Raw genomic sequence first — 13,955 nt, 5'->3', positions numbered from 1 at the left:
TTGAGATGTACAACTACCCTGTTTGGAAGATTTGAGATTAAGCAGGGAAAAAGATGCGGGTGCAAATGTGGGTATGCCTTTTGACATTAAATTCAATCTCAACTCACTCAGTGCCCTAGCCCTATTTTTAGGCCTCTGCTCGAAAATTGCATACCCATACTAAAAATTGTGTATTTCTCTAACTACAAGGCTATGCACAGACGCGAAGAGACTGTCGCGGCGCAAATCTGCGATGGCGCGTCGCGATGGACGTGAATTTGCGGCGCAATGGACGTGAATCCGCGTCAAACGCCAAATCGCCCCGACGCGCGAGTTGAAATTTTTCAACTTCTGCGAAATATTCGCGTTACGCCCCAGCGCAATAGCCTATCAGCGTTGAGTTGCTCCCCCTGTCATCAGCGACGTCCTGCCATTGCTGAATCAGAAACAATGGAGGAGAAATTAATAGTGGCACGTCCAGCGCGATTCACGCGAATGAACACTTGGTCCCCGCGTTTTGACCGGTGGCGCGATGGACGTGAATATGCGGCGCGATGAATTCGCAACGCGTTTGGTGTGAACGCAGCATTAGTCTTCAATGTGAACTATAAATCTGTGATGTTTGCTCTGTTTGATGAGAAGATGTCCATTAAACAAAGATAACTTTACCAGCTCATTGTCAGCATCACACGTTTCAAAATCTGGAAAAGCAGATGTATAATGGTAATAAAACAGACTGTAATGGACGGCAACATGGTGGTGAAACATGTCGTCACTGAACTCAGGAGGAGAACTATTGATAAGAGCCAGTCCCTCCCGTGGCATTTGTTGGACTTTTGACCCAAGCACACAGCACTTTTTCTTGTATCGGTCTTTGTGTTTTTATGTCTGTATACTTGTGAATCATGTATGTATTTGTGGAAACTGTAGATCTGATATAAATTAAATAAAGTTTATTAAAAAAAAAAAAGTAAAGGAGGAGGCTTTTGGAATGAAATGTAATGGAGTAGACGTATAGAGTAGGCTAGCGTATTAGAAATACTCGAGCAAAGTATGGCTAGAAGTAGGCTTCCTCAAAATCTGACTTCAGCACAGTAGGCTACTTGAGTAAATGCACTTAGTTACATTCAGTGCTCGGTGTGTACTCGGGGTGTATTTCTACTTTTACATTTTGCTGTACCGTGACTTTTTCTTACTGCCTGGGTCCAGACCTTTGAGTGAGCCCGCTCTTAATGGAAACAGAGGTTAACGACTTGACAGTTCTGTCTGATGCCATTTCGTCTTGCGCACCGGTGTCATGTCGAAATCTTTTCTCTTCTGCCCTGACTGCTTCTCTTGGCGATTGGCTGAATGAACAGATGTAGCGAGCAGCTGGACGAGCCGATTCTCAGCTACACTGCAGTATGGGGCGAGGCTGCTACTGATGGACATAATGTTCACTTTTGTACAATATTTATATATATATTAGGGGTAATCGGGGGAGACAGTTAAGATGATCATCTCTCCCATGGTTCTTTGTATTTGGAGAACCATGCTACCTTAAACTTTTCCATTTGTACAAAAGTAGAGGTCTATCGCTGTCTGGTACCAATATGCATTTTCACTTTCCCAGTTATCTAAAGTAAAAATGCCCTCAATCGGGTGCCGTCCTGGGTAAGAATTATAGCCCAAACTTCTTTGGAGGTACCAAAACCGGTACCTTTTGAGAATCCAGTACTGTTTTGTTAAAAAGACTTGATAAAAATATTGTCCATATCTTTACCCTAAAGCCTATATCTGGTATAACAAAAAAATATTGATAGGCAGGAAAACTATCACGTGGGAGAAATTCGTTGGATCTGGAATCCATCTTCTTGGTGAATAGGGGAAAACGGAATGAGATGAAATTAAGAGTGATTCTAATCTTAGTCAAGAGGATTTTTGAATTTTTCAGTTCAGGCACTGTATTTTGAACGATGAGAAAAACAATTCTGACCCTCTAGAATTCAGGAGTTGTTGTCACAAAAAAGGTGGAGCTTCCAAGTTCTGTTGGCTTATTTGAGATGTACAACTACCCTGTTTGGAAGATTTGAGATTAAGCAGGGAAAAAGATGCGGGTGCAAATGTGGGTATGCCTTTTGACATTAAATTCAATCTCAACTCACTCAGTGCCCTAGCCCTATTTTTAGGCCTCTGCTCGAAAATTGCATACCCATACTAAAAATTGTGTATTTCTCTAACTACAAGGTCTATTTTAATAATTTCGATGTTATAATAAAGGGAACACTTGTGCGATTTGTTCAGATGTGTAAATATCAGTGTATATGTTACTGGTTAAGAGTAAATGAAGATGGCACACAGCTCAAATTGAAATGTTTCAGGTTAGCCTGAAAGAAAAAAGCACTGAAAGCATGATTATCTCTTTTGAATGATGCAGCTGAAAGTTTAAACCTCTCCCAAATCATAGCACAATATGATTTGAGGGGAGCAAGGTAAGATGGGGCATGGAGAGGGGAGGGAGAGCTGTGGGGGAAGAGCTGGAGATGGTGGACAGGGACACTGAGAGAGTGAGGGAGAGGATGGACAGGGACCAGGGGGCTGAGAGAAGGAGGACTTGATATCGTTTACCTTCTTGTCAAAGAAGTTGGTGAAATCATCAGGGAGAAGGGAGGAAGTAGGAGGAGGAGTTTGGAGGAGTGAAGAGAACGTTTCGAAGAGTTTTTTAGGATTGGAAGCAGAGGTTAGGATTTTGGAGCGGAAGAACTCAGCTTTAGCAGTAGATAGAGAGGAGGAGAAAGTGGAAAGAATAGCTTGAAGTTAAGAAGGTCCCCCGGGAGTTTGCCTTTTCTCCACTCAGCCTCTCTTAGGCTCCGTCTGTCAGTACGCACTGAGTCCGACAGCCATGGGGCAGGTGGGGTTGGCCGTGCAGGCCTGGAGGTGAAGGGACAGAGGTTGTCCAAAGAAGAGGAAAGGGTGGAGAGGAGGTCAGTAGCAGTATCAGGGGATAGGAGAGAGAAGGATTCTGGGTCAGAGAGAGCAGAGGTAACAGAAGAAGAAAGATCAGCGGGGAGAGGGATCGAAGATGACTACGGGTAGAAACCATGTGGGTAGGTGGAGGAAGTACGGGGGGAGAGGAGAGGGAGAGGGAGTAAGACATGAAATAGTGGTCAGAGAGCTGGAGGGGAGTGACAGAGAGGTTAGCAGTAGAACAGTGTCTACTGAAGGTAAGATCCAGCTGGTTGCCGGCCTTGTGGGTAGGAGGAGAAGAGGAGTGGTAAAGGTCAAAGGAGGAGAGGAAGGAAAGAAGAGGTTCTAACTTATCAGTCTGGATGTTAAAGTCTCCGAGCAGGATGAGTGCTGAGCCATCGTCATGGAAGTGTGAGACTAATGTGTCGAGATCTTCCAAGAACTCACCAAGAGGCCCTGGTGGGCGATACACAACAGCAATGGTGAGCTTGACTGGATAAGTGACAGTAACCGCATGAAATTCGAAAGAGGACGGGGAGAACTGAGGAACTGAGACAAGAGTGTATTTCCATTTTGGTGAGAGTAGCAGGCCAGTACCACCACCCCGCCTCGCAGCTCTGGGAGTGTGAGAGAATGAGTATACATCTGACAGAGCTGCAGGTGTGGTGGTATTTTCTGGCGTGATTCAGGTCTCAGTTAGAGCAAGAAAGCTGAGAGAGAGCAAGGAAGCGTAGCCTGAGATGAACTCAGCTTTCGGCACTGCCGACTGGCAATTCCAGAGCCCCCCCGCCACCACTTGTTCAACATGAGCTGAGAGAGTAGGATAAATGAGGTTAGTGGGGTCACGGCACCTGGGAGTGGCCCAATGTCTACGTGACCACCGAGCAGAGGAACGGACCGAAATCGGATGCAAACACATGGTTTGACAAATAAAAATTCGGTAACTACACGTTCGAGAAGTCTTAGCTTGACGAAGTCGGGCTTGAAAAAGTCGCCCTGTTGCCTTTGTTCGCCCTAGCCTTCGTTTGCCTGATGCTTCCAACCTACAGAAGTGCTTAAGGACAGCAATCTACTGATTGTCTGCCAGGAGTGCAGGCTCCTCCCTTGCAATTAGCAAAGCTATTCAGCAGCTGAGACTCAAATCACACCTCCTCAGACAGGCAGAAAATCACAGTCCAATCACCACTGAGGCAAGCCTAAGTACAGCTATAAAGACAACTTAGTTAAAGCAAGAATAAAATACTTATCAGATTCTGGGTGAGTCAGAAGTTCAGTTGTTGCTCCAGAAGATGAATACAGTCTGAAGCAAAAGCTGAAACTGGACTTCCTATATCCTTGAGATGTGCAGGCTCCTCCCTTGCAATTAGCAAAGCTATTCAGCAGCTGAGACTAAATCACACCTCCTTCATACACTGATGACAGGGGCTATGCAAGGTGCTCATCAGAAGTCTAACTAACATTCATACAACATTCTTACAGTGCAGGAACAGCCTGGGAGCAATTTTGGGTTAAGTGTCTTACCCAAGGACACATCAACATGGACTAGCGGAGCCGGGGATCAAACCGCCGATCTTCTGATTGAAGGACGACCCGCTCTACTACTGAGCCTCAGTTACCCTCCTGAATAATGTGTTTCAAGTGTCCGTCAATTGATGAAATATCCTGCTTTATGTATTCTGGGTCTGTTACCGGACAACATCGTTGTGAATGAATGGAAGAGGTTATGGGTCCGTCTGACTACAACAACAGGATGTAGAATACTATGGAGAACATATATTTTCCATGTTATGTTGAGGTATGACAACATCTGATTATTCTGTTTTCCTGTCAAAAATATAAATAAAAAAGGAATATTGAATAATTTCTTAATTATTATTTATTTTAGACTAAGGGGTAGAATAAAATGGACAGGCGCTATGACATATTGCCTACTGCTTTTAGCAAACATTTGCTTACACATCCAGCAGACAGAGCTTGTGCTTTGTTTCATCATGTCTTCTCCACTTGATGAATGGGAACCACTTTTAAATTAAAATGGACTTGATTTGGTCTCCACCAACTCTGAAGAAAAATATATTTTTAGCTTTCTTCATAGCTAATGCTATGAATTCAGGCAAAGTCCAACAAAAACTGCTTGCTGCCTTTACTTGAGGTTGCTTTTTTCATATTTACCCTGAAGCCCAAGAAGAGTGATATGGGAGATCACTCTCGCTGTGTTCTCTACAATCTGGCGAAAAGATGGAGCACAAATAAGCTAGTTGTCCAAATACAGAAGAATTATTATTTCCCACAACTGGAGAGGAAACAAGGCGGACCCCGCAACCCTGGTAAACGCCCCTGTGAGAGGAAAAGAGCAAATGGCAGGAACTTGAATTGAAAGGCTTGTCTTGAAAGGCAAACCTAAGAAAAAGGTCTGTGGTCTGGGCAGATGGGCACGGGGAAGTATGTATCTACGAGAGTGAAACACTCCCTTTTTTCTATAGATTCCAACATCTGACCTGCAGTCAGCATTTTGAAAGGTAGCATCTTTATGAACGCGTTTAACTGCCTTAGGTGTAGGATGGGACGTAACTCGCAATCTTTTCTCGGCACAAGGGAATACGTGGAGTAAAAGGCTACGAGCAGTTCGTCTGAACCGACTTCTGCAGAAGGATTCAAATCTACCCGGCTGTGACGGTTCCCTATCTGGGTTACTTGTGTATGTTCCTTTAAGCCAGCAGGTACCAGAGGTGGTGATCGCCCTAAGTGGAGGCACCTGGGCCCGGTGCTCTTCCACTATAAGGCTCCGCCTTCCTGGCAACCTGGCGGCGCTCTACTATCACCCCGTGGAGGAACGTGGATGGCTCGTTCGCAACCATTGCCAGTTAGATACTTTGTTAGGTCTAATAAACTTGTTACTTTTGGTCAACTGTCTGCGTCTCCCTGATTAGGTCATGGCTATCAGAGCCAAGTCGTGACACCGGCCAAGATCTGGTCATACCAACCCAGGAGAAAAGAGGGGGACCCGTAGCAGGATGGTGCGGAAACCCTTGCCAACGCTGTAATGACTATTTGGTACCACCACCAGAAGTGAAAACCCTGCAGCCTGCTGCCAGCCATATGCCCATGGCTTGGCAACTCCAAGAGAATTGTTACAGAGGCTGGGAGCCCCTAGGTTTACACCTGGCACCTGTAGCCCTGCTGAACATATGCTTATGCATGCTTTATTCTTTTGCGCCAAGACTATTCGGCCTTATCCAACACCCTCTGAGAATCAGGGTGTAACACTTGTGCTGGCATGTTGGTAAGGTCTTTCTTTCTGGAAGAGATGTATGCGTTAACCAGATCTGTTTTCGTGACATCATGGCAGAAGACATAGCTGCACCATGTTGTTACTAGGCTGGGAATGGGTGACAAGGGAGGAGATTATTAGGCTTATGGTGCGCTGATCCTCTGGATTGGCTGTTTACCTAAGAGCTGCCAATGTAATGGTGAGTGCTTTACTTGACCGGTCTGCTCGTTTGGCTGCATTATAAGTCCAACACACCAGTCGGTCAGTCTTCTCGCACTCTTTTGCTGGACAGCTTGGATAAGCAGTTACTCGCTCTGGGCCCAGAGATGTTAAGTCTGCCATCTACTGCTCAATTGGAGGCATATCCCCCATTCCAGTCTTGGGAACATAGTAGACCTTAGTCAGTTTCCCGGCAGCCGCATTATATTGAGACGCGCCACTTGGGGTGTTCCTGAGCAGCTGCAAATATTCTCCAGCCACAGGAATAGAAAGTAATTGCTAGTGATGAGAAATGCTTGCAGAAACCACATCCACTGGGGCAGGAACCATAATTGGAACATTGAGCACAATTTTTGCTGCACTCATAACCGCAGAGATGATGTCCACGGCTGAGGACTCATTGTCACTTGTGTTGCTGAGATTGGACGCCCCTTCAAATTGTGAGGCCAGGAGGCTCTTTAAATGCGCTCCTAGGGCAGTTCAACTGCTGCCGCACAAACAAGAAATGTATTCACGATGGCCATCACAGGGGTCCATGACTCCCTGGCAAAAATGACAACTGTGGTTCTGTAATTCTTTTAAAAGAAATCATGTAAACTGAAGATAAACAATTGTACCTAACAGCTATGGATAGCTGAAAAAGGCCACTATCACTTACAATATGATAATGGGTGAAATAAATGTAATACATTTCAAAACACACACCATATAAATGTATAGCAAAGGGGGAATTAAGCAGAAGCCCACCCACTGTGAACAGGACCTAAAGGCGATACAGTCAACACTTAACAAAAATAAATGCAATTTAAATGCAATCAGCAATAAAGTTGACTTTACACTAAGTAACTTAAATCCCAATATACAGGAAGAAGAAAGAAAACAATCCCACTTGTTGTATACAGAGGCAAAGGGGAAATGGCAATAGCGATTTAAATATAATGAAATATTAAATCAAAACTTACCTCCCCCACTCATTGTGCACAAACGCAAAGAGGGGGGCAGCTAAAGAAAACAAAACAAAACACTAGCTGCGAACTGCGAACTGCGAGTCGGGACCTAATTTAAATTATTATAGGCAGAGATTACTGAACTACTTAAATCACGCTGCAACTTGTTTTGCTATTAACTTACTCCTGAGAAAAAAACAGGATGAAACAAACAGCATGAGACAAACAGCACTTACCAAGCTACAATAACTAGCACCAGTTGCAACAAATTAGGATACCTGAAACAAAACGAAAAATGTTAACACACACAGTGTAACACTAATTAAATTCAAATGAAAGCATAGAACGGGAGCAACCGCGTACAATCCTCAGGGACACATGGCACTTGCACACAGTGACAGATTGTTGATAGTGGAGTCCCAACATATACGTCTTTCTTGCAGTCTCGGATGAGACAAGTGAAGCTAAGAGGAGTGTTCACCTGGATGCTATGGTCAGTCACATGTCTGGGGATGGCATGGTCCCGAGGATAGTGACATCACACCATCAGACAAGGCCCTTTGCAGGGGTTCAGTGCAACAGGTTTTTGCCTGTCTGTGCATGTCAAACATTTTCTAACAATGCAGATGAACTCTATCCAACCATAGCCAAGGGGGCGTGGTTTGAGGTTTGCATAGTTTGCGTCGAATAGTTATTTTTACTTGCTTCAATGTTTCCTTTCTTATCTCCTTTAGCATAAGATACACTGGACCATCCCTTATGAAAGGAAAGGAGAAAATGCCGTCCCACAATTCCTTGCAACAGCAACATTCAAAGCCAGACGCCAACCTCCGGTTCTGCCAAGTGACGTCAATGCAGAAGTGTCTTAAAACTTGCATTCTCTCTACTGACCAGCAGGGGGCAATTGCTCCGTTTGCAAAAAGAAGTCCAATTGTATAGAAGTCTATGAGAAAATGACTCTACTTCTCTCTTGATTTATTACCTCAGTAAACATTGTAAACATGAGTTTATGGTCTCAATCTCTAGTTTCAAGTCGTCTTCAACACAGCTTGATGTTCATTTAGTAAATTATGGTCCATTTATAGTCAAATAGACCATAAAGCAAGGGATGATTTAGGGCGGGCTTACTGTGATTGACAGGTAGCTGCTCCTACCAGAGCCTTGTCCGGCGTCACTACGTCAATCCTCCACATTCCAAATATGGTAACTTCGGATTGTGATTTTACAGTGCTAACTTTTCAAGAATAATTAAATGGTCAAACGAAGGCTGTGATCGAATTCTCAAAATGTATTGAAAATGATGTAGAATTGCGTAGTTTTAAGTAAGAAATTATTCAATTATTCTTGAGGGAAGAAGCTCCAACTCAACAGCTCCTTGCATCTTTTAGTGACTTTGAAATTCAGATTGTGTGTCTTTATCCTGCTGCTTAATGTTAGCGTCGTGACTGGGACACTACTAATAAAACCTGAATGAATAGCTCACACCCTGTCTGGCTGGTGTTGATTCCAGGCTGTAGGCATCCCATAATATATTATAGAGCGATATTATAGGCAACATATGACACAGTAAAGCAATTCTTACTATTGTAGCGACCCTGTACAGCAGGGGTATTCAATTAAAATTCCAAAAGGTCCAGATTGAGAAAATCTCCTCGGGCAAAGGTCCGGAACATTACAATAACATCTAACTTGCGCTATTTAGTGCCATATATATATATATATATATATATATATATATATATATATAAATATATTCAAGAAGCCTAGTAGTAGTAACAACGCCTCTGTGTAGTCAACAACTGTCAAATCAAATAAAGAAAGTACACATCAATTATATTTTAACAATTATTATTCTCAGTTTTCAAATTTAACTGCATGGATTATAAATAATACATAGAAATGCATAAATAAATGTTCTCTAATTTCAAGTAAAATAAGAGCTGGATTAAAGAATAACTGATAAACAGAAAGCTTTTCAAAAATGTGCATCTTAAAATAAAGTACTTAATTTTAGAAAAATGAATTTCACTGAATTGTCCTGCAGCTTTAAATTCAGTTAATTCAGGTGTGAAGTGATGTCAATCAAAAAAGCCACATATTTTATTTTTCTCATCTTCTAACAAGATAAATCAGTGAGCATGATCTTTATCTGTGGTTATTAAACCACTTGTTTCAGCTCTATTCTCTCTGGTAACATCATCATTGTTGGACAGTGAATTCATGTGTTAGGATTCTGATCATATTGGGCTCTTAGGTTTATTTTCTGTGTCTTCATTCAGATGTGAGAGGGTGCGTTTGCTCAAAAGAGTTGTGCTTTGTCTCGTAGTGTCGCTTTTACCGCTTTTATTAATCGTCACGGTCTCTGAACATGTGAGACACACTGGTTTTAAACTGTCCCTGTGAAGAATGAACCTATAAGAGTCTGTTCATTCTTGGATAAAGACTCTGGTCTCTCTGACCACTTTTCTCTCTTTGGAGAACGTCATGTGAAATAACTTCTCTGACTCACGTATTATTCTCCTGCTCTTCCTTCTCTTTCCTCGTCTCTCCCCCGGTGTGTGTACATCTCACTCCAGTCAGGAAACGTGTCAGAATACCCATATTTGATTGGCTGAGCTGCATCACGTGATGTGATTTACACCGCATTGGTCGGTGCGTTTCCTGCACCGCTGAACAAGTGCCATAAAGGCTGGAAAAGCTGCGCCGGTTAAAATAGAAGCGCCCTGTCAAAATAAAATCGATTTTAGGTGCTGGGTCCGGATAAAACGGCGTCTGGGTCCGGATCCGGACCGCGGTCCGCCAATTGGCGACCCCTGCACAGTAACAGCTGGTAGTAGAGGGGTCAGGCTGTCACTTCCCTCTCTCTGGCCAATCACGGGACGCACTGTACACGTTAGTCAAGGTGCAGAGGGGAGGAGGGGTTACCTGTTCTGTGTCGGGAGCTAGTCAGGGTTGTTAGGCCGGAACCAACGAAGAAGAGTTGTTGTTGTTGAAACACACTGTAAACAAGACCGATAATGTTCGCTGGAGTTGCTCGGCACTATTGTTGACGGTTGGTGTTAATAAACCTCTTGCAAGGACTTCACTCTGTCTCCGACTCGTAAGTGGAACATTACAGTATTTACACACACCACCTTCACCCTGTAATGTTAATGCAAACCAGGAGGTTTTCTGTGAGGCTCGTATTGAGATTTACATCGTTTTGGATCAATGACATGATTGATGACGTCCGAAAACGTATCACGCAAAGAAATGATTGTTTCTGAATAAAAACGAATAAAGTCTCCACTCTTACATAACTATAGTTACACAAGCACATTGACTGCCCTCCGCCCGGCTAAACTACTGCAACGTTGATGCAGCCTTTATCACACATGACATGAGATCGTCTGTAATAGGTCTGCCTGTTTTACACTCTTTGACCAGCAGGTGGTTTGTGTGCACATGAAGCTTCAACAAATGAACCCTGCTAGGAACCGGTATGCTTCATGAAGCTTCTTCTCGACACTTTTGTATTCCATCTTCGGCCACGTTTCAATATTCGTTTTTTCAATTAAACGGTAAAACAGACTATCAAAACGTACACGGACCAAAGTGGTTAGGAAAAGACATCTGAACGTTTTTATTTATTTTTTGTTTTACTTTTAGACCGCAGTCCAAGGTCTTTTTACGGAGAGACTCTTCTTCACTACCTCTTCCTGTCAACAGTGTCCTGCATGTGCTCTCTGTTCCTGGTTTGCCCTCTGCTGTTATGACGAGGGTACTAGAGTTGCTACAGTTATGTGTGTGGTGGAAATTTATCATATGGTTCTTTTAGTTATAACTTGAATCGCTTAAACCTGCATATACCAGCCTAACCCTCTTCCCATGAAAAGGCTGGGAACCTGGCCTTGATGGGTGCAGCGGCCAACAACATCTGCGAGGGGGAGGGTGAAGGGAGAGGAGACGAGATAACGCGCATATATACTGTTTTTTTTTTTTATTATGGTTAGACCTCCGAACCATCCGTGGGGAAAGAGCTCTATCCATTCAGCTGAATTATGATTGAAGTGTCTGTTCATTAAATATGTTTTTAATACTTTAAGAAGTTCCATCGTGATTATTTCTCACAGAGAGGTTAAAAAGATTTTTTCCACCACAATGTGCAATACAATGTAGGAGCAGGTGTTCATTGTTAAAACACCATACAAAATAACCTAACTAGCCTATAGGAAAAAGGAACAAAACAACACATTAAACATACAGACAAACAAATGCACATAGAGCACCTGGAAGAGCAGTTGTCATTGTACCAGCAGGAAGCGCTGTTGCATTTTCCCTGCACACCAAGCGCAGTAGAATAGAGCATCAAGTTGACTGGAGATAATGCCATTTTATTGATACCTTCGAAATAAAGGTTTAAAAACAACCACTAGCCTTTTCTTTAAAGTTTCCAAACATCAAGAGTTGGGATGCAATACATTAAATATTTATTTTGTATGGCATACTTGACTTCATTTTGGTGTTCTTTATTAATAGAGGACTGTTTCGTTGGTAAATAGTTTTATTTTGAAGGTGTTCACAGGATGTGATTAACTAGCATTAAGTTTAAACTGAAGTGACGCCATTGATGAAAGTTGAACATGAAGGAACGGTGAAGAGGAAGAAGAAAAGGAACTTGCTAGCTGGCTAACTACCTTAGCAGTCTTCTGGGTTTAGCATTTTGATAATGGCGCCTTTAGACCTTGACAAGTACGTTGAAATAGCGAGACACTGCAAATACCTGCCGGAAAATGATCTAAAGGTGAGTTTAAGTAGCTGAAATGAATGTAGACTAAGGTTTGATAATATCAGTGGCAGCAAACGACGGTGTTTGTTCAACAAGCCTGGCTAATAACGTATCTGCTAGTTAACAGTTGTTACTCAGAGGTAGACAGGCTCGTTATTTGTGCGCATATTTTACCAGCGTCACCGATAAAATCCTCGCCGGCTAACCAAGTCCGATTAAATCAGGACAGGGAATTCATTAAGGACGCTGTAGCTGTTAATGCTTAACGCTAATGTAGCTAACGATTAAAAATTACGATTGGTGCAAAACATGGGAACCACGGCAGCAAGTTTAATCATGAGTCTATCAGTAGCTAACGTTAGGTTTGTCGTTACCCACCATAGATACGTACGAGCATGTTGCTACCTGCTTCTAATGGATGGAGCTCTCGTAGAGGCTAAGTTGAATAAAACACTTGTTCAGGGTGCAGTAACGTCTGAGTTTACTGCTCAAACAGAAGAATGTCAGCGTAATCTGATTTTCATCCTTCTTTCCAACATGATCGTGAGATAGTGATTCTTGTAATACTGTCCTTTGCATTTTAACTGTCTCACTACAGTCTCTCATAGCCAAACCTGTAATTGCGTCACCATCTCACTGGCTTCATATTTCTGCATTATTCTTTATAAGGAAGAAAAGCACTTAGCTTCACGTGAACTAGTATGCAAGCTACATATTGTAGGCTATTGTCGTCCGCTTGCTTTCTTCTCTTTGCCTGTTTAGCCTGTAACCAACAGGGAGACTCTCACAGTCACTGTGCAGGCCATTTAGCCCTGTATAGAACTGTGTAGAAATTATAAAGTCATTTCAATTCAACACAGGGTTGCACAATAAGATGCAGTTGTAGAGTTTTTCAAGAACAATCATGACCAACAAAACTAAAGCAGTGGTGCATTTATTTTAAATTGGCATCAGGAGGAATGTAAACTGCAGCAATAAAACAATACTCTGGGCAGATAAGATGGCAATACATTTTTACATCTTTACAAATTCAACATCAGGGAAACATTGTCCAACAACTCTGACTGTTTGAGCACCAAGCATCATTGATGTAACACAGATTGCGAAATACTGCCGTGAATAACATCAGCCATTACACCGGCTTTACTTTTTCACACTGAACCAAACAACGGCAGCATAATGTCTCCCCAGTGTGTGATGTCAGATAGCACACCTGGAGCAAAGAGCATGGATAAAGAGAATTCAATACAGCATTGGAGGGTGCCCCATTCATCGTGAAGCAAAAGAAGCAACAAAAGTTTGACTTCCGAATCTAAAATGACCCGGATCTTCCTCATTATGGGGCCCATAGAGCAAGCGCACCAGTGTTTCCTTTAACCCTGCTTCCCAGCCCTCGGTCCAGTCTCATTCTTGGGACGCATTCTCATGAATGGAGGGACTAAAAATAACTCTGGACTTGGCTATTGGTGCATTTAACAACTTTTAAGACTGAATGAAAAAAGGGTTGTTCCTGTGTTTGTTCTGGGATGTTTATTCACCTCCCAAAGAGAATTATCAGCTGAGTTACAGACGTCTTTCCCATTGTAAGTCTATAGGACTTATCTGGGCCCCATGGCATCACGTGATGGACCAGGAAATTGTAATTCCACCATTTGGCCATTATGGATAATTTGCTTCAAAGTCTGGCCTGTTAAACACATAAGAGTGGGGTGTCTATTGTTACAAACATAGACTGTAAATAGGAAGTGGACGTAGTCGTGGTGACATGACCATTTGGTTTGGGGACTGCCATGTTGAAGCCTTGATTTTGGTGTTTTCGCCACCG

General features: G+C 42.8%; 1 protein-coding gene across 1 annotated transcript in view; it reads left to right on the top strand.

Annotated features, from left to right (window-relative positions):
- The first annotated feature begins 11,958 nt into the window (after positions 1–11,958).
- The window catches only part of ppp6c (protein phosphatase 6, catalytic subunit), a 22,285-nt gene continuing 20,288 nt past the window's right edge, over positions 11,959–13,955 (top strand). Inside the window, exon 1 of the mRNA XM_076079612.1 lies at positions 11,959–12,145. Coding sequence (XP_075935727.1) covers positions 12,071–12,145 — 75 coding nt within the window. The 5' untranslated portion in view covers positions 11,959–12,070. The remainder of the gene's footprint in view (positions 12,146–13,955) is intronic.

This window comes from Anarhichas minor, unplaced genomic scaffold (genome assembly GCF_050575085.1).
Source record: "Anarhichas minor isolate MPS153535 unplaced genomic scaffold, ASM5057508v1 ptg000073l, whole genome shotgun sequence".
In the NCBI taxonomy this organism is placed as follows: Eukaryota; Metazoa; Chordata; class Actinopteri; order Perciformes; family Anarhichadidae; genus Anarhichas; species Anarhichas minor.
Note: the sequence above shows the minus strand (reverse complement) of the source record. Positions and strands in the feature narration are given on the sequence as shown.